The sequence below is a fragment of the Podarcis pityusensis genome (assembly GCF_964106645.2).
Source record: "Podarcis pityusensis genome assembly, chromosome: 11".
NCBI lineage: Eukaryota > Metazoa > Chordata > Lepidosauria > Squamata > Lacertidae > Podarcis > Podarcis pityusensis.
In genome coordinates, this window is record NC_138036.1 from 30841014 (window position 1) to 30867793 (window position 26780).

Sequence of the window (26780 nt, forward strand, 5' to 3'; positions counted from 1 at the left end):
AAAATGTATGTTGTGACACTTCACTACAATTAAGTTGAACTACTTGTCTTTTTATTATAATATCCAGCCACAGACCTGAAGGGAAAACAATAAAAAATAGAATTTGAGCAAAATATGCTAATTCACATTAAAATGGTGTAATAAACAAGTATATTTTGTGTTTAATGCCTTAATAAGGGGTTGGCTTTAATAAGGTAAAATACAAATGCTATTGCACAGATTTAACTTTAATGATCTCTTTATAAATCACTAGCAGCTTTTAGACTGTCATAGTACTGGAAAAAATCTTTCCCCCTTTCTTCCCTTTCCCCTTGGTACCACTGCTTGCTGACTCTGTCATATTCCTCATTTTTAAGTTCAGGCATTGCCCAATCTATACTGCCTCTTCCTTTGAACATGGTCATGCACCAGCAATTTTTGTGCAAGTAATTTATGTCCCTTGAAGAATGATTTAATGTTATAAGATACATTGTGAAATTTATGCTCACAGTTGTTCTTACCTGTTGTGTTTGTGTTGATAGACCTCAAGGGAATGAAAAAAAATGCATGTTTTTGTATTATAAACTACCTTGTGATCTTCCAATGAAGGGTGTTTTTGAAATGTTGTTAATAATACCTTCATTCATGGCCATATCTTGCAATCAGCTGCAGATCCTTTATTTATGCTTTAAGGTCCTTTTCTATTCCTGAGTATACTTTTCGTTACCTCCTCACATTTCCATTTCTCTACATCTTCTGCTTGGCTAGGGCTGCACCCACTGGCGGAGGAAGAGGAGTGCGGGGGGAGCAAACCGCCCCCAGCAGCGCGATCCAGGTTGGGTACCATCGTGGCTGCCTCCCACCCACGCTGGGCGCCACGCCCCCACAGGCGGTGTGCCATGCCCCCAGGACGCACACCACACCCCTGCGGGTGGCGTGCCACGTCCCCGGATGCGCGCCAGCCTCGCCCCCTACCTGCTCTTTGCCTCCCCCCCCCCTGTGCTGGAGCATGAAGCTCCGCCACTGTTTGCACCAATCAATCTTTATTGCCCTTTCCAAATAACTTCTCACAGCGTTATTTATTGGATTTGGCAGGCCTGTTAACCCTCCTCCCTGTACTAAAACAAGTACAGTGGTACCTTGATACTCGAACGGCTTGGCCCCAAACGCCACAAACCCAGAAGTGAGTGTTCAGGTTTGCGAATGTTTTCAGAAACCGGACATCCGATGCGGCTTCTGATTGAGTGCAGGAAGCTCCTACAGCCAATCAAAAGCCATACCTTGGTTTTTGAACGGTTTCAAGAGTCAAATGGACTCCCAGAATGGATTAAGTTTGAGAACCAAGGCACCACTAAATGTGTAGGGATTGGATGGATAGCTCTCCTACAGCTGAAGTTGCCAGTCCTATCCTTCACTTCTATGCAAGTAATCCACTACACTAGCACTACTGCCTTCTAAGTGCTATTTGTGCCCTTCAGAATCCTGACAAAACTTGCTTGGAGTAGCTGTGTGTTTAATAGGCCAAAATGCAGCCCTTAACTTCTTGTCCCCCAAGCAGTAATGTCACTTGCTGTGTACTTACTACACTCCTGCCTTTCTGCTTTAGAACTAAACTCCTATTGCTATTGCTTAGGTGCAGGGTGTTTTTGTGTGGGTTGGCACTTAAAGGAAACATGTAGTAATACTTACAGCTCTATGAGCAGCATTTTAAGGAGAAACATGGGATATATACTTTTAAATACCTTTGCTGTACCAAAGGTATTTGTAGGACACACTCCTAGGTGCTTGCATGAGTGTAGCCAGGATTTTTGTTGGGAGTGGGGTCAGGCCTTTTGTTAGGGTGGGGGGTGGGAGAACCTGTTTGCTATTGATTTTTATTTATTGGGGGGCAGCTGCCCCTCCCTGCTCCCCCTTGGCTACGCCCATGGGTGCTTTGGGCTCCAAATACAGTGTTATATTTGTTCCAGGGATCTTAACGTAGGACACAGCTTGCCCACTTAGAAATGCATTGCCCCTTTTGTGCCCCCTCTTGCACATATGGACCTACCAACCTTCGTCCCAATGCATTGTTAAAACCAAAAGGGGCAATATCGAGCGCGAGATTGAAAGATTTAACCCCAAAGCGGCAGATTCAGAGGGCATCCTGAGATGGGACTCTCTCTCCCGTCCGCTCGGCGGAGGGATATGTTGGTGCCGTGCCACAGCGACCTCGGCGCGTGCTCGACGTAGGCGCTCTCGAGGCCTGGAAGTATCTGGGGATCTTCTCTCCTCCCGCTACGGCCGAACATGGAAGCGCGCGAGCCGGGTAAGGTCCGTGCGCCGCCCCTCGTGGAGAGTCTTGCGCGCTCGCTGGAGCTGAGGGGGGAGAGAGAGGCTCTAGCAGCCCCTTCTTCCCTCCTCATAGCCGGGTTGGTCCTGCCTTCTTGAGCGCCGGCAGACCGCCGTATGGTTCCCAATTATTTAATAACAACAAAAATCACCCTTCTTTCCATTTTACTGCTGAAATTTTCAAAAAAAAAAGCGCGGCTGAGCGGGGGGGAGGAGGCGTTGTAGAAGCCGTTTTTTCTATATGGAGAAAAAACTCAAGTTCCTCGGTGGGAAGTGCAAATATTTCGTATTTTGAGGGGGGTTTCTAGTAGGAAAAAAAAAGCCAAAGGAGATTCCCAAAGGTCTGACTTCGGCACACCCCTGATGTACAAAGTGAGGTCAAGCATTCGTATCCGTTACAAAAAGAGAAACAGCATGAAGCCACTGAGATAGAAGGGAAGCAACGGCTGGTGGTGTCCATTTTGAAGCATGAAAAAAGCGCTACCAGGGTTAAACTAGGGCAGTCTTTCCTCCTGCGTGTGAACCTGCAGGTATTCTGGACGCCGATTTCCATTAGGCCCAGCAAACGTGGCCAGTGGTAAAATAGGGAAGACAGTGTGGTATAGTGGTTAGAGCGCTGGTTCTGGACCCAGGAGACGAGGGTTCAAATTCTGACTCTGCCATTGAAGTTCACTGGGCGACCTTGGGGCCACTCTCTCTGAGCCTCACTTAACCTCACAGGCATGTGTGGATAAAATGGGGAGGAGAAGTATGTATGTTGCCTTGAGCTCTTTGGAGGAAAGGTGGGATATAAATACAGTAAAGCCAAGGTCAGACACCTGATCTATCCAGTACTGTCTATACTGACTGGTGCTCTAGGGTTTCAGACAGGACATTCCCAGGATTGAACCTGGAACTTGCCACTGAGCTATGGCAATTCCCCAAAGTGATGTTGAGGGTTGTAGTCCAATAATATTTGGAGGGCAACGGATTGGGAAAGGCTGAAATAGAAACTTCCACATGTTTTTCAGTGAAGATTTCCTTCCAGCCACCATGCATTGTGGTTTCTCTTTCTCCTTTTTTTGCATGCACATGCTTGGTTGGTTGCTTCTTGGGTGCACCTGCTAGAATGAGGAGCAGGGCAGGTGTGCTGGTGCAAATATTAACCTTTTGTTCTCCATACATAAATCACTGCTCACCTCTGTGGTCAGCTTGTGTGGGTAAGTGTAACATCTGTTGTGGAGACTTGACTGGAAGACTGAAAAAAGCTATTTTGATTATTAGAGAGGAATAAATCAAGAGGATGCTGTTTTTCTAATCAGAGAAGCAATTGCTGCAATGTTACATACAAGACCCTGTGTCAGATAGTTTAATTGAAACACAGACAGAGAAAGAAATGGAGTGTCTTCAGAAATTAAACACATTACCACCTCTTAAAGTTATTGATTTGTTTTGAGGGCTATGTTGCTAATGCTCCCACTGCTTTTTTATGATATGAAACTGAAGAGCATGTATGACTGAAGAGCAATTTGCCTGGAATAACCTGGTTCCATTTGTTGACAAACCCATGCCTCTCTCCACAAAAGCAAAACCTGCCACTTACTGGATTAGATTAATCTCTTACAACTTCTGATCTGGATGGTTGGTGGATCTCTTGTTCCATGCACACATACCTCACATAGTGCTACACTGGGCCTTCTAGGTAGTGGTGCCCACCCTATGGAATGCTCTCCCATCAGATTTCAAGGAGTTAAGTAACTATACAACTTTTAGAAGACACCTGAAGGCAATCCTGTATAGGGAAGTTTTTATACCCCAGCTGGACAGGGTATAAATAATAAATAATATTATTAATGTTTGATGTTTTATTATGCTTTTATATAGGTTGGAAGCCGCCCAGAGTGGCTGGGGCAAAGATGGGTGGGGTACAAATAATAACTTCTTGTTGTTAATTTCCACACATTGGGAAATCTCAGTATCATCTTCACTGACTGGCAGTCTAATACTTTAGCCATGGCACTCTCCCAGCTCTACCTGGAGATGCCAAGGATTACACCTGGGACCTTCTGCATGCAAAGCAGATGCTGTGCCACTGAGCTGTAGACCTTCCCCTTCTGAAGTTCCACTTGACTATGATTCCTAGAAGACCCTGCTCCCTGCCTTGCAGGCCTTTTCCCACCTGGCCTGGGAGGGTGAGGCCCTGACTGACTACAAAAGCTGCTGAATTCTTGGGCTGGCATAGTGTTTAGGGGCTTTCGTTGAGGTGTGGGATAGTTGCTGCTATTGATGTTATTTTTTTAATTGTTTACAACTACTGTTGTTTGTAATTATGTGGGTTTTGTGTGTGTTGTAAGCTGCCTTGAGTGTGATATTAAGTTTGGAAAGGTGACATACAAATGAAATGAAGGGCTGACTGATTAGCATTTATGTTCAAATCTTTCCTTTATTGTCAATAATAGCTTATTTTATTCCTACTTTAATGCTAGATATTATTTCTGTTTCACATTAGTTGTCTCTATTCCCACACACACATGGCTTGATAAGCTTTTGTAAGCTGTCTAACATTGACATTTATTTCCTCCAATGTTCTCAACATAGGGTGTTGGAGTGAAAATATATTGGATTATTTCCTGAATGCCAAACAAATTAAAACAAGAGATGGAGCTGAAATCATCTGGTACCATAGAGCAAATAATAAGTTACAAATGACAGAGGCGATACAGAGTAAGTATTTGCTGGACAATATATTTGAAAACAGACCAACTGTTAACTGAGAATATGATAAAAGTGGTTTATTTTAGTTTCACAATGTAACATGGAAGCACTTCTGAGGCCAGAGTTGAATTACCAGAGCGTTGCATGTGGTTTGTTAGAAGAATAGTTTGTTTCTTTTGTGATCATCAAATCAGAGAGCTATTCAGTTGCCTGGCAGCCATGCCACTTCAGAAATGCATTTCTAGCCCTTACGTTTTGAGACAATATGTGAAAAATATGAGTGCATCATAAGCTTTATGCAACATTTCCTGAAGGCATTCCATTGTGGCTGCAATTATTTATTATATAACACCCTTTAAGCAAATTTCCAAGATGGGAAAGGAAGAGAACCTTATGGCACGAGCCCATCCTAAACAGCGGAGAAGAGATTGCATGGAGTGATGGTGGTAAAATATTTGAACCCCCAGTCTAGGTATGTGACAGCAGTGGTGGAAAACCAATGTCCTTCAAGATGTTGCTAGAGTATACCTCTTGTCATCCCACTGGCCATGGTAACTGGGGCTGATGGTAGCTGAAGTCCAGCAACATTTAGAGGGGTCAAAGGTATCCTACCTGCTTGGCTACAGGTAGAGGCGTACCTAGGTTCCCTTGCGCCCTTGGCAAGGAGAAATATTGGTGCCCCCATCTCCATAAAAAAAGCATGATGTAATTAAATAATCACAAAAGACTTAAACTGGGGGCTTAACAGCAAATTCTATAAATGTCTACTCATGAGTACATATCACCAAGTTCAATGGGGCTTACTCTGAGGAAACTGGGTACACAGGACTGCAGCCTAAATCTGGCACGCTGGAGGCAGGAACTTCTGAGAATACAGTGGTGCCCCGCAAGACGAATGCCTCGCAAGACAAAAAACTCGCTAGACGAAAGGGTTTTGCGTTTTTTGAGTCGTTCCGCAAGACGAATTTCCCTATGGGCTTGCTTCGCAAGATGAAACGTCTTGCGAGTTCTTGCGAGTTTGTTTCCTTTTTCTTAAAGCCGCTAAGCCGCTAATAGCCGCTAAGCCGCTAATAGCTGCTAAGCCGCTAATAGCCGTGCTTCGCAAGACGAAAAAACCGCAAGACGAAGAGACTCGCGGAACGGATTAATTTCGTCTTGCGAGGCACCACTGTATATCACTTCCCTTTTTGTTACTCTGACAAGGCGCCAGCAGAAAGGCACTAACTTGGAGGTTGCACACTTTACTCAGAAGTAAGCAGCACTTAAGTCAATGGCTTTTGCTCTCTGGGATAAGCATGCAGCAGCGCAAACATTGGAAACCAGTTAAGGTGAGAAAGAAACCAGGGATATTAGATATTTTAAGATGGCTATCATTATCTTCTTCAAGTCCCTCTTTACCAGGCTAAACATACCAAATGCCCTCAACCGTTTTTCATTATGCTTGGTTTCCAGGCACTTCAACATCTTGGTTGCCCTCCTCTGCACATGTTCCAGCTTGTCAATATCCTCCTTAAATTGTGGCTCCAATAACTGGACACAGTACTCCAGGTGTGTGACCAAGGCAGAATAGAGCAGGACTGTTACTTCCATTGATCAGGACACTGTAACTCTCCTGATGTAGCCAATAATAGCAATAGCTTCCCCCCCCTTTTTTTTTTGCTGCTACATCACACTGTGGAATCACGTTAAACTTGGGGCCTACTAAGACCCCTAGATCATTTTCACATGCAAACCAGGTGCCCCCCCATCTTATATTTGTGTAGCTGGCTCTTCCTGCTGAAGTGTAGAACCTTGTATTTGTCCCTTAGTTTGGGCCAATCTGTTGAAGTCATATTGAATCCCGATTCTGTCCTGCAACATTAGTTACCCCTCCCATTTTTGCGTCATCTGCATGTTTGATGAGCATCCCCTCAATACCTTCATCCAAGTAATTTATAATTTGGAATAGGTGCAAGTCGCTCCTTGTCCTGCCCTACTCCAGAACTCTCTTTTTCTGGGGACATACCATTTTAAATTACACCAGTTTAAGTTCTGGCTGAGTCCCAGTTGAGCAAGGTTGAGGGACTTGCTCCAGCATAGCCCCAGCTGCATTCAAGATTTGCCAGATCAAAATTTGTTAATTTTGGCAGATCCTGGGTTGGAATTGCACTGTAAGTCTATAACCCTAATCCCATTGACCTGGGAATAGGACCCATTTAATCCAATGGGACTTGCTTTGGAGTAGATATGGTTAGGGCTGGAGCCTAAATTGTTTACCTTAAAAAGCACAAACATGAGAAATTAATTAAGTAGCTTCTGTGGAGTACAAAATAAGGAGAAGAATGCAATTAGTGTGCCTTTCAATTTACTTCCCACTCACAAATTAACTTGTCAACTGTTTTTTAAAGCAAAGATTCTTAAGCTTAATGTTTTAAGCTATGTACTTCTATTCCAGCAAACAACCCTACTCTACAGTTTGATTAGGAAATATTTGTATTTATGAATATATTTAAAATAACACTGACAAGTGAATGCAATACTCCTGGTTTCCCCAAGCCTCCCACATGAGCTATGCGAACAGAGATATGAATCTATGTTTCCACTGTCTGTGTCTTGTGATCTCCTTCAAGTGGATTAAACTGACTCTTAAGTGATACATAAATGTTAGATAGCAATACAATTTATCCATGACAAATTTAAATGTCACAACACTGCTTGTTTTACTTTTTCTGTTCATGTTTTTGTTCATGTTTTTGTAAACGAACAGGTCCAGCTCACATGATAGAGGCTGATGTCCTTCTTTGTGAAGAAGAGGGAAGTGGTGAGCCCATCATGGCTCATCCACCTGAAACCAGTAGTGATAACACATTAAAGGAATGGCTGAATGAAATTAAAAACACTAGCAAGGGCATCAAGCTTGATTTTAAAAGGTATTTGGAATATATATATATAGATAAATGTTTGTAAGATTAAGGGTGCAGTCCTAAATGCACACATGCTTACTAAGAAGTAAGTTCCATGGAGCTTAGTGGGACTGTCTTCCCAGTAAACTTGCATAAGTGCAATTCTACAGTTCTGTCTTAACAGTAATTATAACATTAGATATAGCCAACAGCAAACCCGTTATTATCTCTTAAGTTTTAAAGCATTTTAGGATAAGTAAAAGAAAGCATTTTGCTTAGGTTAAACATTTCCCCCTGCAAAATTCCTCAGTTCCCCCCTTTCCCACTTTCATGTGATCTGCAGCCTCACGTTTAGTCCATTGCATTTTCTCTTAATATAATTTATACCTTATCCTTCTTATTCAATACAGTACAAGGCAGCTTACAAAAACTAAAATTACAGATAAAAGCATGATCAACGAAACATTAATAAATGGTCACATGCAGCTAGAATATACGATGTTACAATGCAGCTGTTATAGATATTAGAATAGAGCTTGAACCATAAAGCATCACACTATATTTAATGATATTTAATTTAACATGTATCACTTTACAGTCTGTGTTATCATGGTTAATTTCCTGAGCTGGAATTTCATGGTGTAAAAATCTTTAGAAGCTGACAATAAAGAGCATTATATGACTCAATCCTAGTGTTACAGATAAGCGGGTGGTGCTGTGGTCTAAACCACTGAGCCTTGGGCTTGCCGATCAAAAGGTTGGTGGCTTGAATCCCCGTGACAGGGTGAGCTCCCATTGCTCGGTCCCAGCTTCTGCCAACCTAGCAGTTTGAAAGCATGCTAAAAGTGCAAGTAGATTAATAGGTAACACTCCGGCAGGAAGGTAAACGGTATTTCCGTGCGCTGCTCTGGTGTCAGTATTCCGTTGTGCCAGAAGCAGCTTAGTCATGCTGGCCGGAAAAACTGTCTGCGGGGCGGACAAACGCCAGCTCCCTTGGCCTGTAAAGCGAGATGAGCGTCGCAACCTCAGAGTCGTTCGCGACTGGACTTAACTGTCAGGGGTCCCTTTACCTTTACTAAAATGTATTCAGATTACTTGTTGTTCTGTCTTTACAGCCTAGCAGCTGTTAATCCGTCAATGAAGCTTCTTGGAGACATAAAACTCAGGCAACCTGTTTGGATTAATGCAGACATTCTTCCTGGACCAAATGGAAGTAATTGTGTAGTAGATGCAAAGGGGTTTCTAGACACTGTGAGAACATTTTTTCCAGATGTAACTTTGTCATTAGGATGGACAACTGGGTGGATTAATCTAAAATGCAATAAAGGTAAGAATAAATATTGGAATGCTTCGCAAGAATTAATCCACCTAATACTATGCAAGATACAATATCATGCAGTTAATCTACCTAACAGTATTCATTCTAGGAAATTATGTCAAGCTGTTATCATTGACATAGTTTATATTTTAAATTTTAATTTGTGTTTCCTTGTACTTGGTCATCCTAGTTGTCTATCTGCTCCTTTCAGGTTTGGGACCTCTGATGCTGTGATGCTTTCCCCCCATTAAATAAAATTAGGCAAGCTGCTCTGTGTGTACAAAAGAATGAGCATGCAGAACTGCCTGCTTAAATTAAGTGAAAGTAACTTACTGTGAATTACTTTAACATGTGAAGTGTGCCTGGGTCATGTTAAAATCCAGGACTGTTACCTTCCATATGCCTGTACACACAGCACAGTATGAAACCTGTTTTCCCAGCTATTTGAAAATAAATGTTGTTCTAGGTTTGTATGCTCTGAAGCCAACAGGAATTTGAGTCTGGATTTAAGATTTCTGAGCCCATTTCACAGCTTGGTGCTCATTGTCTCTTCCCCTGGTGCCTAGTTCCTGAAAAATTATTTCTGATCATTAATATTTTGTGGTTGTAACTTTAAAAAACCCACACATGCTGCTGAGATGGCAGAATAAGTGCTTGAATGAATTATGTGTTTTGTTATTTTTTTAGGCTATAGTTTAGCAATGGTGCAAGAAATGGCCAAGATATGTAGAGATCTTACTCAGCCAATAACATTTCCTGTTCGAGCTGCTTTGGTTCGTCAGTCAATACCTGAACTACTGTGGTTATTACAGCAGTCAAACAGGTATAGTTAACATCAATTGGGGTGATTTGGGGATTGGAGACCAACTGGGCGATTGGGGTGGCATGTAACAGTATGTTCATTGTCCATTGAGCATTTCTCCCTCATAGAACTGAATGGAAAGGCTCTGTACACCAATAGCTTAGCATTAATGCTAGTTAACTACCCATTCATTTTTTTAAATCAGTGTGTCAGGTATATAGTTCAACATTTAAGTATTAAAGAGAAGGGCCGTGGCTCAATTGTAGAACATCTGCTTTGCAAGCAGGTGGTCTTGGGTTCAATCCCTGGTTTCTCAAGGTAGGGCTGAAAATTGCCCCCATCCAAAACCCTGGGGAGTGAGTGTGGACAGTAGGCTAGATGGACGAAGGGGCAGACTTGGCATAAGGCAGCTTCTTGTGTTGGTATTACTAATGATGGACATACTTGAGCAAAAAGCAATGAGCTTGTGCACATATGCTTAAAAACTGTTGACAGAATGGAATGATTGTATAAGGCAACTTCAATATATGCCAAAAATACCTAGTATTTTTTTCTGACATTGTTGGAATTCCCCAGTTTGAACATAAAAAGGAACTTGGACTTAATGTAAGTCAACCATGATGCTGGTGTGCTAGAGGAAGGAGCTGTGCAATGATGTTGATAAAATATTAGAAGAGACACTTCTATCATTTTAATAATAGATTCTGCCTATCTTAAATTTTAATATTAATGTTATTTGCTTAAGTTTTATGTAGACTTCTATAAAATTAAACCAAAGTTTTGGTGACTTTCATTCCAGATACACTCTGACAATTTGGACAGGAAAACATGATGACTATTCCGTAGAAGATCTGCTCTTCATCAGAGATAGCTTTGATAAAAGTAGAGTTTTTTATGATATCTTAGAACCACAAAAGTCTGAGTTTAGAAAGGCCATAGGAATGCAAATTGTAGCATAAAGAGAACAGACTGTGATCAGAGTTCATGTTTATGGAACGGGGCTTTTCCATATTCCGCTTCTCTTTGCAGTGCCCCTTGCTCACCCAATCTGCTTCTCGGGGTTGGGAATTCTTAGGATGGTATGGGAGTTGAGAGAGTTACACCTGGACATTAAATAGAACTTTTACTGTGGCTTTCCAGAGGTAGTTGTACTCTTAACTCCCATATTCCTTGACCACTGGTCATGCTTGCAGCGCTGATGGGAACTGGGAATCAAACAAAATATTTGGAGGACCACAAGCTCCCCATCTCTGACCTAATCTATGTAAAAAAAGTTATTGTTCTGGATACCATAGTGCCACTATCCCATGAATACACAAAGTATAATATACAGGAAATCCACTGATTGCTATACTTACCGCCATGTTAACTCATTGTATATATGATCCATTACCTAAAGTGGAGCGCTATAATATACCCATCTTAGCCTCAGTCATGGAAACACACCTGAAGGTCTTACAGCCAGCACTTTTGATTCTGCAATACTCACCTAGTGCACTGAAAAGAGTGGTGGAGCAGGTAGAACTACTATAGTGCAAGCCTATTTCATCAGATTAATGAAATTAACTGATGAATAAAACTCTTACTCAGCCCATAAAAGCCCCTCTAAAGCACATAAGGTAGTCTATTTGTCATTCAGTTTATCAAGCACATGTGGGGAATTATTGCCTGGTCTCCCTCGCCCCCAAAAGATACATTTTTCTTCCTAACTTTGCTGTTGGCCGCTGTCAGCGAAGGGGACAGTTACAGCACTGACTAACATTTAAGAAAGTGGATCTATTCAGTTAAACAGAGAAGTGATTCCTACCTCTCAAAAATAATTCAGATATCCAGGATTTTAGTGTAGCTGTGATCAGGCAGTAGCATTTCTTACTCCTAAAAGCAAAAGGTATATTTTTTTGACCTGAGTGTGGAAACATTTTAAAAATCACCCTGCCAGTGTCAATTCAAGTCTATCTGCATTTGAATCAAGAGTTGGCATACTTTATCTCTTACATACCAGGCTGCAACATTTGATAAACATCATACTATACTTAGCATTATAATGAAACTACAACAAGTATTTTTATTCATTCTATTATTTATTTCAGAGTTTTTGTACCCAGCTCTTCCACTGGAGCAAAGGGTGGTTTACAACACAACATACAGTATAAACAGTACTATAATCTAAAAACAAAATAAAATCATACATCCATTATAAAACAGCAGTACTTAGCCTCAACTCCAACTAGCAGCAACATCATCTGGTTTTAGTTTGATTCTGCTTCAAATTAATGTTTCACTGAAAGCAACTGCCACTTCAGTACATAATTCTCAAACATGTATTCCCTTTTAGTCTTCAATGCTCAGGTCCCATGCTTTTTAAACTTTTACAGAAGGCAAATTCACATCCATCCACTTAAAATGTCATTTTTTTTCTTACCTGGTTGTTAAGCTTATTGTGTTTTCTTCATTATCCACCTATTTGTAATCACAGAGCCTTTGGTTACAGTTTGAGTAGATTTATTTCTGTACTTTCCATAAACCTACTTTATGTTATCTCATAGAGCTCCCATACAAAGCTGGACTGTTGTGCTTGGAAACTGAAGAATGTTATCCTTATGGGTGCATGTTATTTGCTTTATATTACCAGCATTTGTGTGCACTAGAAAATACATAAATGAAACTGTAATCGTTCTAAAATGATTTGATGTTGCAGAAATCTCTTTCCTCAGACTCAATAAAACTGTTTTTGAAATTACCAGCATGTCTTTGATACAGTTTCTCCTACATTGTTAAAAGACAGCTACTTATTTCTGTAATAACTTTATTAACATTTAAAGCAAAATTATACAAATAACTTGTGGGAGTTAGATTTAGAAAGTTTGGCTGTTACTTTGATAAGCTGACAAATGCAAGAAAGCTTCCCAACACAAGACTTTTACAAGCCGAGTTCTATGGCACTTCATAGACTAGTAAACTGATCATGGCATAAGCTTTGGAGGATAAGAGTTCACTTTATCAGAAGGAGATTCTAATTCATGAACATTTAAGGATCTTTAAGTAAAGAATAACCTTTCAAAATTCTTATTAGGGCAATACCTTTTTTTAGGCTAACCAAAATGTCACCAAACAGTGTGCAAGCTTTCAAATTATCCTGACCTCTTTTTCAGGTTGTTATAAACAAATGGAGATGGCTGAGAGAAATTGGCTGGTGGTGGAGCCATGGAATCTGCGTCCAGTCACAGACTCAAGACAGAATGCAGGCAAAACTGTGCCCAAGGAACGGTGCTGGGTTTTTTCCTTAGGGGCAACCACCTCATGCCCTGCCTTCCCGTCCCCCCACACCCTACACCTGCAACGATGGTCAGCAGCCCAGTTCCTGGCTGGCCCTTCTAATTCCCACCCCAGAAAGCTCTCCACATCCTTTCCTGGATCATGGCAGGGAGGGTGCAGGTGCACAAAAAGAAAGAAAGAAATGAACCATTGAGGAGAGAAAGGAGAGAAGCTGTCACCACTAAAGCAGCAGCATAATGGGGGAAAGCCAGGGTGGTGGTGGTAGGAGGAGCGCCACCACATAGAGAAAGTGGGCAGACAGTGGGGAGATTAAGGTAATGGGATGGGGCGCACACTGATTTGGCCCAGGTCCCATTGGACAGCCGTGGTGGTCGGAGGTAGCAGCAGATATTATGATTAGGCTCTGCTAGGTGCAATGCAGGTTTTAGGTTGGCCCAAAGGCTTCTGGGAAGAATGAACATACAATGGTCCCACCAAACTTGGGAAGATATTTTTAAAATATTAAGTAGGCAAAGCACACCAGCTCTTTGGTAGGTGGAAAACAGGAATTTGTTTTTGTCACAGTCCACTATAAATAGAAAGCTAAAATGTATCTCATGTCTATAGAATATATCATCTCATAAAAAGTTACAAGTTACAACCTAGTGCATAGAGGAAGAGTGTAACAAAAGCTTAGAGAAATTGTCAGACTGCACAAATAAATGTTTGTACAGTGGTACCTCGGTTTACGAACTTAATCGGTTCTGGAAGTCCGTTCTTAAACCGAAACTGTTCTTAAATCGAGGCACACTTTCCCTTATGAGGCCTCCCGCTGCCAGTGCTCTTCCACTGTTCGGCTTCCATTCATAAACAGAGGTAAAGTTCGCAAACTGGGACACAACTTCCAGTTTTGCAGAGTTCGTAAACTGAAAAGTTCGTAAGCAGGGCTGTTGTTAAACTGAGGTACCACTGTAGTGGGAAAAAGCTTTGCAGTGGAAGCAACACCACTGTTGCTTTGTTTTCAACCTATGAATTAATTCAGTGCATTTTGGATTCCATATTGGCAGGATTGCTAATACATCAGCTTCTGTGAGAAGTCATTACATTTTGCTTAAACTGGTATGACATCAACTCCATGATTCTATGAGGATAAAATCAGATAGATGATAGATCTATAGATAGATGATAGCTGTAACATGTATAGAACTAAATCTTGCCAGATTAGCATTATGCTCAGGTCATCAAGGAAAACCATTCCAAAAGATCTAGTGCTGAATCTTTGTATGTCTCAATAGTCGCATTGTTTCCATATATTGCTCAGCTTGCCTGTATACAATGCAAGGAAATCCACAGTGTGAGCATTAAGGAATATGCCAAACTAATTCCCCATTACATCTTAAAATTCTGGATGGATTTTGAAGCTTAGAATCACAACTGAAAAGGAAACTCATACTGTTTCATTTTGAAATGCATTTGATAAATTTTGTGGCAATTTCCAACCTACATTTGCTTCTCTGCAAGGTAAATTTTTCTTTCAAAGAGAACAATTCTCCCATCTCTTTTTATGACAGGGGTTTTGATACTGGAAAACTCATTATTCCCTTAATCCGTTTTCTTATAACCTGAAATGTCAAACCCTTGGATGACATTGAAATGCCCACATTTGCATCTGTTTACACAGTGTTCAGGGAGCAGACTGGAATGAGTCAAGGTAAGCTCTTTTCTCTTAAACATATGCCTATCCATTTGAAAATGCACATACTTCACAAAACATACTTCACAAAACATCAAACAATTCAAAAGGATATACAATTTTGAATTTATAAAAATAAATGACATATAAATAAAAGCATGAGAAAGTTTCCTGAAAGCTACTGGTACTACATTTCAGTCTTTGTAAGGAAGTTATTTTACAAAATTTATCAGATACAGGTATATAAATATTGTACAATATTGGGGGGGGGGAACCAAAGAGATGTTTACCGTATTTTTCGCTCTATAGGACGCACCTTTTCCCCTCCAAAAATTAAGGGGAAATGTTTGTGCGTCCTATAGAGCGAATGCAGGCTCCTTGGCTTCAGCGATAGCAACGTGAAGCCTCCGAAGCGCAGAGGGAGCGCTTCCTCTGCGCTACGGAGGCTTTGCGTTGCTTTCCCTGAAACCTGGAGAGCTAGAGGGGTCGGTGTGCACCGATCCCTCTCACTCTCCAGGCTTCAGGGATAGCCGCCTGAAGCCTGCGGAGCGCAGCGCGAGTTCCCGCTGCACTCCGCAGGCTTCAGGTTCCTTTCGCTGAAGCCAGGAGAGCAAGACTCTCCTGGCTTCAGCAGAGAGGGAGAGCTGTGCAGCGCCCCTTCAGCGAAGCAGGAGGAGAAATGGAAGGGGCTCCGTTTCTCCTGCCGCTTTGCTGAAGAGGCGCTGAGCAGAGAGGGGGAGAATTTTTTTTTTCTTGTTCTCCCTCTAAAACAAGGTGCGTCCTATGGTCAGGTGTGTCCTATAGAGCGAAAAATACAGTACTTCAAGCACTCTATGATGTGTGCATGAAGGGGAAAGGTAAACTTGCCCCCTGTTGTCCACACATTCAGCAGACCATTTTAAAAGCAGCCCATGTGCGGCAGTTGTACACATGTCAGGTCCTTGCTCAAATAAAACACCAAGCAGGTAGTCTCCTTTGCAACAATCCACTCAACATGTGGACGCCAGGGGTAAGATTGCCATATCTACACATACTGTGCATCTGGAGAACTTGCAGGTTAACAGCCCTCAAATGAAGCAACTGGTATGACATGAAAACATTTACTTATCATGATTAGATCAACATGATCTATTCTATTAGTGAGAGAAAAAACACAAACTACAAATGGAGTGATCATTTAAGACTGCTTCAGATATAAAATAACTCCCCAAACAAAAATAAATTTCTGTGTATATGTTCCTACCTTGATTATGAAAAATATAGATTATAACAATGATTTTCATTTCAAGGAGGGTACTGTTTTGTGTTTGCGAGGCGACTTTGGGCGCCTGGTCAATATTTTCTCAAAATCATGTTTCTTTGAAAGCTTGGGCTGCATACTCCAAAACCAAGTAGATGCAACAGAAACAATCTCAAGTCTACACTCATCTTTCTGAGATGTAATATGGAACTTACCAGCTGAATGTAAAAATTATTTAAGTTGCTAACTTTTAAGAGGGGTTATGAGCCACTACTGAGTTTTCCTCCCAGACCAAATGCTTTTATTTGGTTGGGCACCGGGTTTGGTGGTACATCCCTTAGGGAAAATTCTTGCTCAATGCCAGAAGTTTCACTAGCTTCCTGGTACCATTCTTAGTCTATCTGCTCATTGTAGCTACCGCTTTTATTTATTACTTCCTTATTTTCAACTGTGGGTGCCATGCACTAGCGTGTTCTTATAAATGTTGGTGGCAAGTGCAGGTATCGATGAGGTTTGGCATTATTTGTATGTTTTTGTGCTGTGAGTAGCTTCTCAAGCCCAGCATGTAAACAGCTGAGCTATACAAGTGTGTCATCAGCAGTCATAGGACTGCCTCAGCCCATGACACCCACAGCTGGAAGTCAAGACAGATTGACTCACATCTGTGGCTGAATAATGGGACATATGTCAGTGAACAAATATGAACATACCATGGAAGAACAGTCAGCCTAACTGAAATTAATGGCTGTGGGTGTCATTTTCCAATATCAGTAGTTTCAAAAAAATACCCGTTGAAGCTTATGATTTGCCTTTGTCGTTTTATGATTTGTCATGAGTCAACAATTATTTTAATATACCCGATTCATATTTTTTTTAAAAATAAGGGGCATTCTTGAGCCGTGATATCTGTTATAGCCTTGTTTTCAAAGTAGGAACACAGAATGCAGTGTTTAAAAAAGTGCACACAGTAACTAGACATGTTAGCTACACTCAAGTCTTGCTATGTTTTGGGTCATATGGATGCAGTGGAAGGGTTGTCAGAGGCAATCCAGTGCTTCCACTGTTACACCCGCACCATCCCAGCTCAGCCCTAGTTCCATTTAGCAGCACTAATGATGGTGTCAGGAGGACAGCTCCCCCCATCACACACGCTGCTACGGCTTTTATCTCGGCTGAGCCTATATTGTTTAATTGGTTGTTATTATTTAAATTAAATTTCTGACACATCCTTCCTTCCAAATGAACATAGGGCAGCAAAGTAGCAAAGCAATACATTTACAAATAATTTAAAAACCCCACACACATTTTAAAACAATTAAAACTGTCTTAATTAGTGCAATAAAGGCTCAAATTAGAATTTGCAGCCCTATGTCTAATAGCTGCTTTGCTTTAAAATTTGCCTCAAATACTTAGGAAGTTAATACAATTTTTACTGTCTCCCATTTGGGTGGTACCAGTTGATATTTGATGGTTCAGCTCCCCTTTATTGCTAAGCCAAAGGCCATTGCCAATCATTCAGGAGTACAATAGAAAACAACAACACAGAACACTGCTCAAAATATTATAAATATCACAATGCGTTGCAATATCAGATCTTTTCCAATAATAAAAAAACTATTAAACTCATTAGAGAAATGAGTCATAATTATAAATGCTCATTTATAATTCATTCAGCACTACTATCTGGAATGCTTTACTCTACTTTATTAGGAAGGAAAGGAAGCAGATTTGCCTGGGATAAGAAGCACCACTAACCTTACAACCTCCCCCATTTTGTTCAATAGTGCTGTTGTTTTCTGCTATGGGTTCTATGGAGACCAGGGGTGGAGGTTCATTCATGGCTTCCCTCCTCAGATCACCCTGTTCTTTTTGAGATGGCAGACATGGGGGGAAATATATACCTGAACCTTTTTTGAATATTAATTCCCACAATAACTTCTCATCTGCAGGAAGGTAAGAAAACAGAATGGTGGTGAGGTTGGAAGACAAGAACATGAGATAGCATGGGATGCTGGGTAAAGCACTGTTTTGGAGACAGCCTTGGAGTTGGTGGAAATGATAGGTGAAGAGGCTATAAGTGAGAACCTGGATACTGATGAGAATCTGTTTATAACAGAAACATTGTATAGCTGCATATTAATTAGTATAGAATAGCTGTCTTCTTTACTATGGATCTACTGTCTTTGTATAAGCGAGTAAGCCAAAGCACTACTAGCCACCCTGAACAGAATACTGTTAATTATTCAGGACCTTCAGTCAATAACATTTGCTTTCTGATTAGATCAGAAATTACTGAAAGATTAAAGCCACAAAACATTTTGAAGTAACAACATAGTGCCAGTTATCAGCGAACACAGAAATCTGATAAATGTTTCACAGGAACTGTTCCAGTACAAAACACTAATGCTGACATTTACAATATCAGCACTCTTTCCCACTCCAATAAAACGCAAGTAAACAACAGAGCTGCTTTTCATAGCAAATGTCTGTAGGATGTGAAAGATCTGGAGCAAAGATAACAAAACACCTGCCCCAATTTAGCAAGGTCTATGCTGCATGAGCAATATAATAATAATAATAATAATAATAATAATAATAATAATAATACTTTATTACTTATACCCCACCCTTTTGCTGGGCAGCTCCCAACATAACATAAAAAACACAGTGAGACATCAAACATTAAAAACTTCCCGATACAGGGCTGTCTTCAGAAAGCCATGTATTTATTTCTTTGACATCTGATGGGAGGGTGCTCACAGGGCAGGTACGAATACTGAGAAGACCCTCTGTCTGGTTCCCTGTAACTTTACTTCAGTGAGGGAACCACCAGAAGACCCTCAGAACTGGACCTCAGTGTCCAGGCTGAGTGATGGGGGGGGGGGGAGACACTCTTTCAGGTATGTTGAATTGGATTTGTGTTTTAATGCACATCCCCATTTAGAGGCACCAGAAGCTACATAAACCAGAATTGGGGGCAGGAGGGCTGTGTAACTGCATTCAAAGGGGAGAAAAGTGAGATCATTATGCCTTTACCACACTTGAATTGTAACAATAACTACTGGAGGTCTATAGCCAGTGTTTTGGCTAGTTTTTCTAACACACTCCCATCCCCAAAGCCAGTCCACCCATGAGGCAAGGTGAGGCAACCAGTTCAGATGGTAGGATCCATAAGTGATGTAGATCTTTATTCCCTACTTGTTCCTGATGTTGACCTTCTCTTCCCTCTTCTTCCCTTGCAGGGAGGGGAAGTGCCATTTTACAGTTTGCCTCAGGTGCCAAAATGTCTTGGACCAGCCCTTCCTGTCCCACAAACAATGGATCATGGGAGGATCTCCCACAGTCCCAAACAGAAATACTGTCTCTCTCACCATTTTTTCCTGTTACCTTCTGACTCGTCTATACCCTAGCTGACATTTTGGTGGCAGCTTCTTTTTCATAATACCAGACTACATAGTCCCTGCCAACGTGCACATCAAAAAACTTGTCTGCCAGGCACTCCATGATAACGCCCAATTTTGCCAAGATCCTATTTTAATGATCCATGCATGCACACACAAATACACACAGTTGGAGAGAAGTCACATGAGAATTGATTGCATACAATCAGTTGTCATTGCAAAGAGCAGCTTGCTAATTCAGAAGAGGTAGATGACAGCAGCAAAAGTAATGGGGAAGGGACTCACCTTCCCTTCTTTGTCTCATGCCGTTGCTGCTTCTCTCTGTCTTCCCCAGTGCCTTTGAGACTTTAAGGGAGAAAGGGAAGGAACAAATGCAAGACCTGGTGGAGGAGATATCTCTAAGTGCACAAAACAATACATTTAACAGCCTCAATATGTTTTGATTAAAATCTGTGTCAGGGATACAGTAAAACAATAATGCTTTATGTTCTCAAATAACACTTTGAGGGCTCCATTTCTTCCCACTTTGCCCCTCATAGTGATTCCTCACCCCAACGACTATATTATTTAGGCATCTATCACAAAAGATTCCCACAATCTATCGAATCCTATAAATTCAAGAATGTGGCCAGAGGGAAAGAAAGTGTTTGGGGATTAAAAAACCAAAAAAGCAGCAAAAGCTTGAGTTTAATGCAGTAAAATGACACCAGTATATCTTCATTACTTCCATGGTTGCTCCTCTCCCCCAAAATGTATTAAATAAATACTCAAGATGAACAAACAACAAAAGCTTCCAAAATTTAAACAGCAAAACATTCACTCTGCAAAACTGGAGACGTTTGTTGGATTTTACGGCAGCTTTTCCATCTGTTATAAATTGGATGCAATACTTTTCTAAAATGTTGTGTTTTTTATTGTTTGTACATGTCCTGCCTTCCCCCCAGTTGTTGCTAAAGCTTTATATTTTTCCTTTATTCAATTCAGTCACTTCTCATTAGACATTTGCAACCTTTCAAGAGAGGATACATTAATGTAAGAATAGACACTAGACATAATCCAGCACAGAATTAGGCATGACTAAACCTATTGAAATCAATGGGCTTGAACACATTCCCACTATGTACTGGGTTGTTCCCATTGTATAGCTGAACTGTCTGTTGCACAATATAGGATTTAGTTCTGTAACAGCTGTTTAAAAATAGTCACACACTGTAGATAAGGCCTTAGTAAACTTGCTGTAAGAGACTGGTCCTAGTATTTGCGAACCCTAGAATGCCTCATCAGAAAATTCTGGTTTGTATTATCTATGCAGACAATGGAGAACCATATTCATTGTTTTCTCCATTTAGTATGGCGTTACAATGAAGGTAGCAATATTTTGCAATTATTCCTCGGCAACTAACCAGAACATTTTGCAGCAGCTCATCTCAAGGCTGATGTTCAGTGAAGAGTTGGGGAGGGGGTGTTGCTACAGTCCAGTCCAGCCACTCTCACATTCCAAAATAATACTTGTTAGTGTGTACAAGTTGTATGCCACTGTTCCCCAGTAATCAACTAAAAATTTACTAGCTGTTTGATCTGTTCAGTTTGTAATGATTGCCTCCTTGTCAAGAGTGTTTTACTTTTGAAGTCTTTGGGGTAAATGGGTGCTGTTGGAATTAGGGTTTTTTGTCCACAAGAAACCACTGTATTAATCTTACAGATATCAGGGATTGGGGGATGAGGGTTCACATTTAAAGGGGGAAGAAAACAAGGTCTGGTCAGGGCAGTGTGATCTGAACCCCGCCTCTCTAAAATGGCATGATTTCTCCTGCTCAAGAAACTGGGAGGCATGTTTTCTATCAGTTCTCTGGAACTCAGTGACAAAGATGGAGACGGGGAGAGCAGCTTTTTCTTCCCTAGAAGCGATTTGCTGTCTTCAGTAAGTGGGCTTAAGCTAGTTGTTAGCTGTGAATCGGAACTGTAGTGATTTGCCCCCAGATTTCTTCTTTGAACAATGTTTTTCAAGGTAGAAACAAAGGTCATTTGGGCGGAATCTGGATTCTGGTCTACAGGAGCGTCACTCTGATCTGCTGCAGCTTCGCTCCTATTGTGGTAAGTCTCACCAAAGAGTGACTGAGAATTTATCTCATCATACGACATTTTTCTTGAGGCAGTTTGCTCAAAGTTTTTCAAAAAATTAAGAGTATCCTTTATATCAATGCTGTGGTGTCTGGTGATAAATCTCTTGGACAGGGCCAGGCTGTTGATTTTAAAACACAATTCTTCCTCTGGAGTTATGTCTTGAAGCTCTTCCTGTAAAGGGGATATTTGATTCTGATCAAAAAGTGAGGAGGAAGGCTTCATCCAAGGTTCAGAATATACGTGCTGCATCTGAGGTCCTGTGTGTGCCAAGTTGGGTTTTCTTGAAGGAGAATGTGGTTCAGGGGCATCTTCCTTTCTTCCAGGATGGTTAGGTTCTTTAAAGTTAAAGAGACCCTTTTCTGTCTCCTTTGAATTTGACTGTGGTGAGGGAGATGTTTTGATTTCTACATCTGATGGGGAAGTGCAAGAACTTGAAGAATGAGCTTCATCAGTGTCAGGAGGAGGAACATTTAAGTACTGCTTAATTCTTTGCCTCCCAGATGGAGACCTGTCTTTCGTAATAATTATGACTTCTTTCCCCCTTGCTTTGCAAGCATCTAGGAGAACCTTGAGGGTTTCCTTGTCCTCTGAATTCACTGAGTAAACAAGAACTGAATTGCCAGAATGGTCTTGCAGACTTATGTCTGCTCCACTTTTAAGCAGTAAAGAAACCACTTCAGGGCCAGCCTTCTGCAAGCAAGCATGCATTAAGGCTGTCTTCCCAGTTTTGTCCTGTATGTTTGGATCTGCCTTATTCTCCAGAAGGTACTTCACCATTTTGACTTTGCTAACACTCTGATGGTCCACATGCTTTGTCTTACAAGCAATCATTAAAGGGGTTTCACCACGGTCATTACTTTCATTAATGTAGGCCCCACCTTCTAACAACAGCCTTGTGAGACGAAGTCTGCTTTGATAGACCGCTTTTATCAGAGAGTTTCCATCAGGTGAAAGCTCTATGACTTCTTCCATCTTCTCTGTTTCTGAAGACTGCAGCTGTTGAAAATGTTGCCTAATTTGGAGACAAACAGGAAAGATAATTAAGAATCTAATATATATTTTCATTTAGTAACAGGAAGATGAAAAAATGGGAGCCTCTATTAAACAGAACATTCTAATTTTGCAACACACACACACACACACACACACACACACACACACACACCTGTCTGCATGAAACAGTGCATATACCTTGTATTCCTCAAGTTGACCTGGCACTAAAGGCTGAAATAATGCATTATATGTACTTAACAAAACTCTGACAGGAAAAGCAGCTTTGGAATACTGTATAGTTATTTAGATTGGAGAAGTATCCGGAAGGAGGTTGCTTAAATCTTTCTCTACCTGATACTTTCCCATTGCAACTCCAGCACTCATACTAAAAAAAATGAATATATAAATTAGTACTCCACTTTGGCCTGAGTCATACCCAGAGTTTGCTTTCTTATCTGATAATTGTTTCCATAAGTCTCGTAAAATATGTTAAAATTGACAGTTAGAAAGGCATGGAAGAATAAGGAAACTCAGAGAGGATGCATTGAGTGTTTCTAGTATGTTTGTTTATGGTCAGCAAGTTGCTTACTAGAGGACCACTTAAGTAGGGAGTGGGGGTGATGGGCCATGCTACCACACATCACAACCCAAAGGTACTTGAACAACAGGTTCTCATTGTAATTACCACCCCATACCTCTTGGTTGGCAACTAGAAACCAGCTTAGGATGCATCCTTACTCTTTTGTGAGGCTTCAGTCCTATCTAAGAGTAAGCCCAATTGAAACCAGAAGAACATACTTCCGTAAAGCATAGGTTGAGAGAAGCTGAGCAGTGGTTAGAGTGTTGGACTAGGACTTGGGAGACCACTCAGCCATGGATGTTCATAGGAATATAAGAAACCACCTTATACCAAGTCAGCTCATTGGTCTATCGAGCTCCGAGCTCGGCATCATCTACACTGACTAGCAGCAGCTCTCCAGCATTTCCATCCCTTCCTGGAGATTGGACCTGGGACCTTTGTTATGCAAAGCAGGTGCTCTGCTACTGAACTACAGCCATTCCTAAGCTCATTGGGTTAGCTTGGGTCAGTCATTACCTCTCTGCCTGGCCTATGCCACATGCAGGGTTGTTATGAGGATAAAATGAGGAGGGAGAACTTTGAGCTTCTTGGAGGAAAGGTGGGACAGAAATGTAATAAAGAAATATACCCAGTATGCTCTAAGGCACACATACCAGGGAGTAAGTCCCATCAAATATGAAGCCCAAATCTATGCATACTTACTGACAGTGGTGCCAACATAAATAAAATATTGAGGAGGGGGCAGGTAAGCCTTGTCCTGCATAACTGACACAGCGCACGGTGAGTGACCCCCTCTAATATTTTATTGGGCGGCTGAAGGGACCTCCTATCTAAGTGGGGCTTACTCCCAGGTGAGTGTGCATAATATTGCAGCCTTCCTGGAGCTTCCTTATCATTAAATACATATCACTACTAAGCTCTATGTAGTATGACTATTAAACTAACCATACAAGGTTAGTTAAAAAAATAATAATAGCACTGATCTTTTTATTTTCTTAGGAAATAAAAATTCAGAGGCACTCTTACAGAAAATTAATTCTCCACTCAATTTGTAACCTGGCAAAACAGTCAGCCTTGCTCAGTACCACACAACAGTCTGCTCCATTTCACCACTGCATCCCATAAACAATAAAAAGTAATTTCGTTTTAGTTAAATTTAACTGCTAATTGGAACACTGCAATTTGTATGCTCTTCTGCATGTCAGCGTGACCGCAGTCGCGCGCTGCAAAAAAACAACAACCCAGCAACACTCTGAAGTAACTCCATTCATTTTAGTCCAGAGTATTTGCGATTTTAAAAATATTTCGGAAGTGCGTGGTTGCAAAAACGGAACTGGGAATCCGAACACTGCTAGCAAAGACACGGTGTCGGACTGCACACTTTTGCAAGCCAGCCGCGAACCTATTAGGAGCCAGCACTACTGAAGTCAATGGGTCGTTCTTCCAAATAAGTGAGCCTAGGACCCTAGGTTAACAGCCGGCAGGCAATATACAAGGACACGGATTGCACCCCTCCCTCCCTGTTGCCTGCCCCCTTTGCACGCCCTCGGGAGACCCATCACTCTCGCGCAAGGTAGTCCGACGCTCGAAGAGCGCGTCGCTGGCGGGAAAAATCCGCCCAGGGCGGCGTAGCTGTGCAGAGTCGCCAGGCGCGCTCGCCAGAACGCAGCAGCGGCGCCCCCACGCCAAGGCACCGCTGGGTGAGGCAAGTTGTTCTGCCCTCAGGTAGGAAGGCAAGCGGCCCGGGGTCAACCCACCGCTCGCTCTCCAAGTCTCCCCTCCGCCCGCTTTACCTGCTCGAGGAGCCGGCAGCTGAGGGACGCCGAGCTGGAGAGCTGCTTTCTCTAGCGCGGGGGGCTCCTCTCTGCGCAGGAATTCAGGTCTTCTTAGTTCTCCAGTGGCGGCTGCTGCTTGAAGCAATAGAGGGGAGTGAGGGGGAAGAAACGCCTCTGCTCGGCTGGCAGGCAGCGCCCCTGCTCTGGAGAGGCGGCTGTCAGCAGCGCTGGGGCGGCTTCGCCCACCTCTTGGGCGCGCCACCCACGCGCTGCTGAGCTCGGGCTCTAAAGACCCGCTGCCTCGCCGCTAGTCCCCCCTCCCGGCCCCCGGTTGTCCAAGGGCGTCTGTTGCCTGCTCGCCCGCGCGGAACTAGCCAACTGCCGGCAAGGTGGGCTTGCTCGCTGCTCTGGCAGAAGGCGGGAAGCCAGCGGAGGCGGCGGTAGCGCGCGCGCGCTCTGTCCCTCCTCAGGGAAGATCGCGAGGCAGAGTCTGCTCCACGCATCCAGTCGGATTTGCGGCGTGCAGCCAACGCCTACGTTTGCTGGAAAGCAGGTCTCCCTGGAGTCAGTGGAGAGCGCACTCCCGAGGACACGTGTATAATAAGACTGCGGCCTCTTAGGTTTTACATCTCCCCTCCCCACCCCCGGGCCCCAGAGGTCTTTTAGGAGCTGCGTGCCAGGCAGAAGTTCAACAGGTGTAGACGCAGAGATGGCGAGAAGAAAGTTGCACCTGTTGAGTTTCTGCCGGGCAGAAAACTGTCAAAGGCAGCTTCTCCCACTTTGAGTGTCTTTGCCTTTTTAGTTTGTAATCCTGGTGGCAGGTCCTGTCTCCTTCCTTTCCCCCATTGTTGTGAGACAGTTTGAGAGACAACATTTGTTTGGGAAGCGGGATAAAACACATAGATAATAAAGTACTACTAATAAAGCTTTTGTCAAGAAAAAGCTGGCCATTGTGCTCTGCTTTGGACCACTTGCCCAAACATTAAAATTCATGGGTTGGATCAGAACATGGAGACAGACCTCTGCTGAAATCATCACTTTACCGACACCCACACACCCACACCCCAACCCGGAGCCCTGCATTTGTAAATGGATGTGGTTGTGTGTATGAGACAGGTGGGTGGGTACTATTCTTACCATTTGTATGCTGCAGCCAACAATTTACCCCCAAGAATAAGGTTTTTGTTCCATGCTAGAAGGTTCAGCTGCCTAGTGATATTTTGACCAGTCTTCTATTAAGTTGTCTCTTTTTCACTCGTTATAAGATTGACAGGTGCATAATGCAGTCCTCTCACAGGAGGGATAACTACTTCGGAACGCATGGTTGGGTGGGAAACACTTGTTGGAAAGTGTCCTCATGGCAAAATCCTCTCTGTATGTAAAGCTATCATATTTGGTAAATGTGAAACATCTTGCCAGTATGTGATATCCCTGCAATGCTCGTTACAGTTTAATCTTCTCCTTTCCTTGCTTATTGAAATGTCTGAATCTATCTTGAAATATACAAGAGAGATGAAAGGTTACTGCAGCAGATGCTCACAAGCTGCTTGGTGTGCATGTTAAGCTGTAGGCACTACGATAGTTACAGATAGCTGTTTCTGTACAAAAAAGGGGCTCCGACCTGACTTGAAAACCACCTTTTTTTACTTAAGGATCATTCATGTGGTTGCCTGTCTCCCTTGTCCTGTCTATGGTGTTTGCGGAAATGATCTAATT

General features: G+C 42.2%; 2 protein-coding genes across 11 annotated transcripts; one reads left to right on the plus strand and one right to left on the minus strand.

The window, feature by feature from the left end:
- Positions 1-2089: 2089 nt before the first annotated feature.
- Positions 2090-21166, plus strand: FAM151B (family with sequence similarity 151 member B). 10 transcript variants are annotated; one of them, XM_080973007.1, is made up of 9 exons: positions 3063-3506; positions 4885-5010; positions 7748-7910; positions 8999-9210; positions 9889-10024; positions 10803-10885; positions 13156-13270; positions 14940-14969; positions 19434-21166. In XM_080973007.1, the coding sequence occupies exons 1-9, from the start codon at positions 3416-3418 to the stop codon at positions 19603-19605; spliced, it is 1128 nt and encodes a 375-aa protein (XP_080829133.1). In that variant the 5' UTR covers positions 3063-3415; the 3' UTR covers positions 19606-21166. The 10 variants fall into 10 exon arrangements, 9 of the variants coding, with proteins under 9 accessions (XP_080829138.1, XP_080829134.1, XP_080829140.1 ...); XM_080973010.1 differs by lacking the exon at positions 19434-21166 and adding an exon at positions 18141-18798; XR_013977194.1 differs by lacking the exon at positions 19434-21166 and adding an exon at positions 18141-18798 and having other exon boundaries at positions 13156-14969.
- ANKRD34B (ankyrin repeat domain 34B) lies at positions 21147-25765 on the minus strand (the record flags this gene model as incomplete). Its single annotated transcript, XM_080972829.1, has 2 exons — positions 25083-25765; positions 21147-22728 (listed from the first exon to the last, which is right to left on the minus strand). The coding sequence occupies exon 2, from the start codon at positions 22686-22688 to the stop codon at positions 21147-21149; it is 1542 nt and encodes a 513-aa protein (XP_080828955.1). The 5' UTR covers positions 22689-22728; positions 25083-25765.
- Between the last annotated feature and the right edge of the window lie 1015 nt (positions 25766-26780).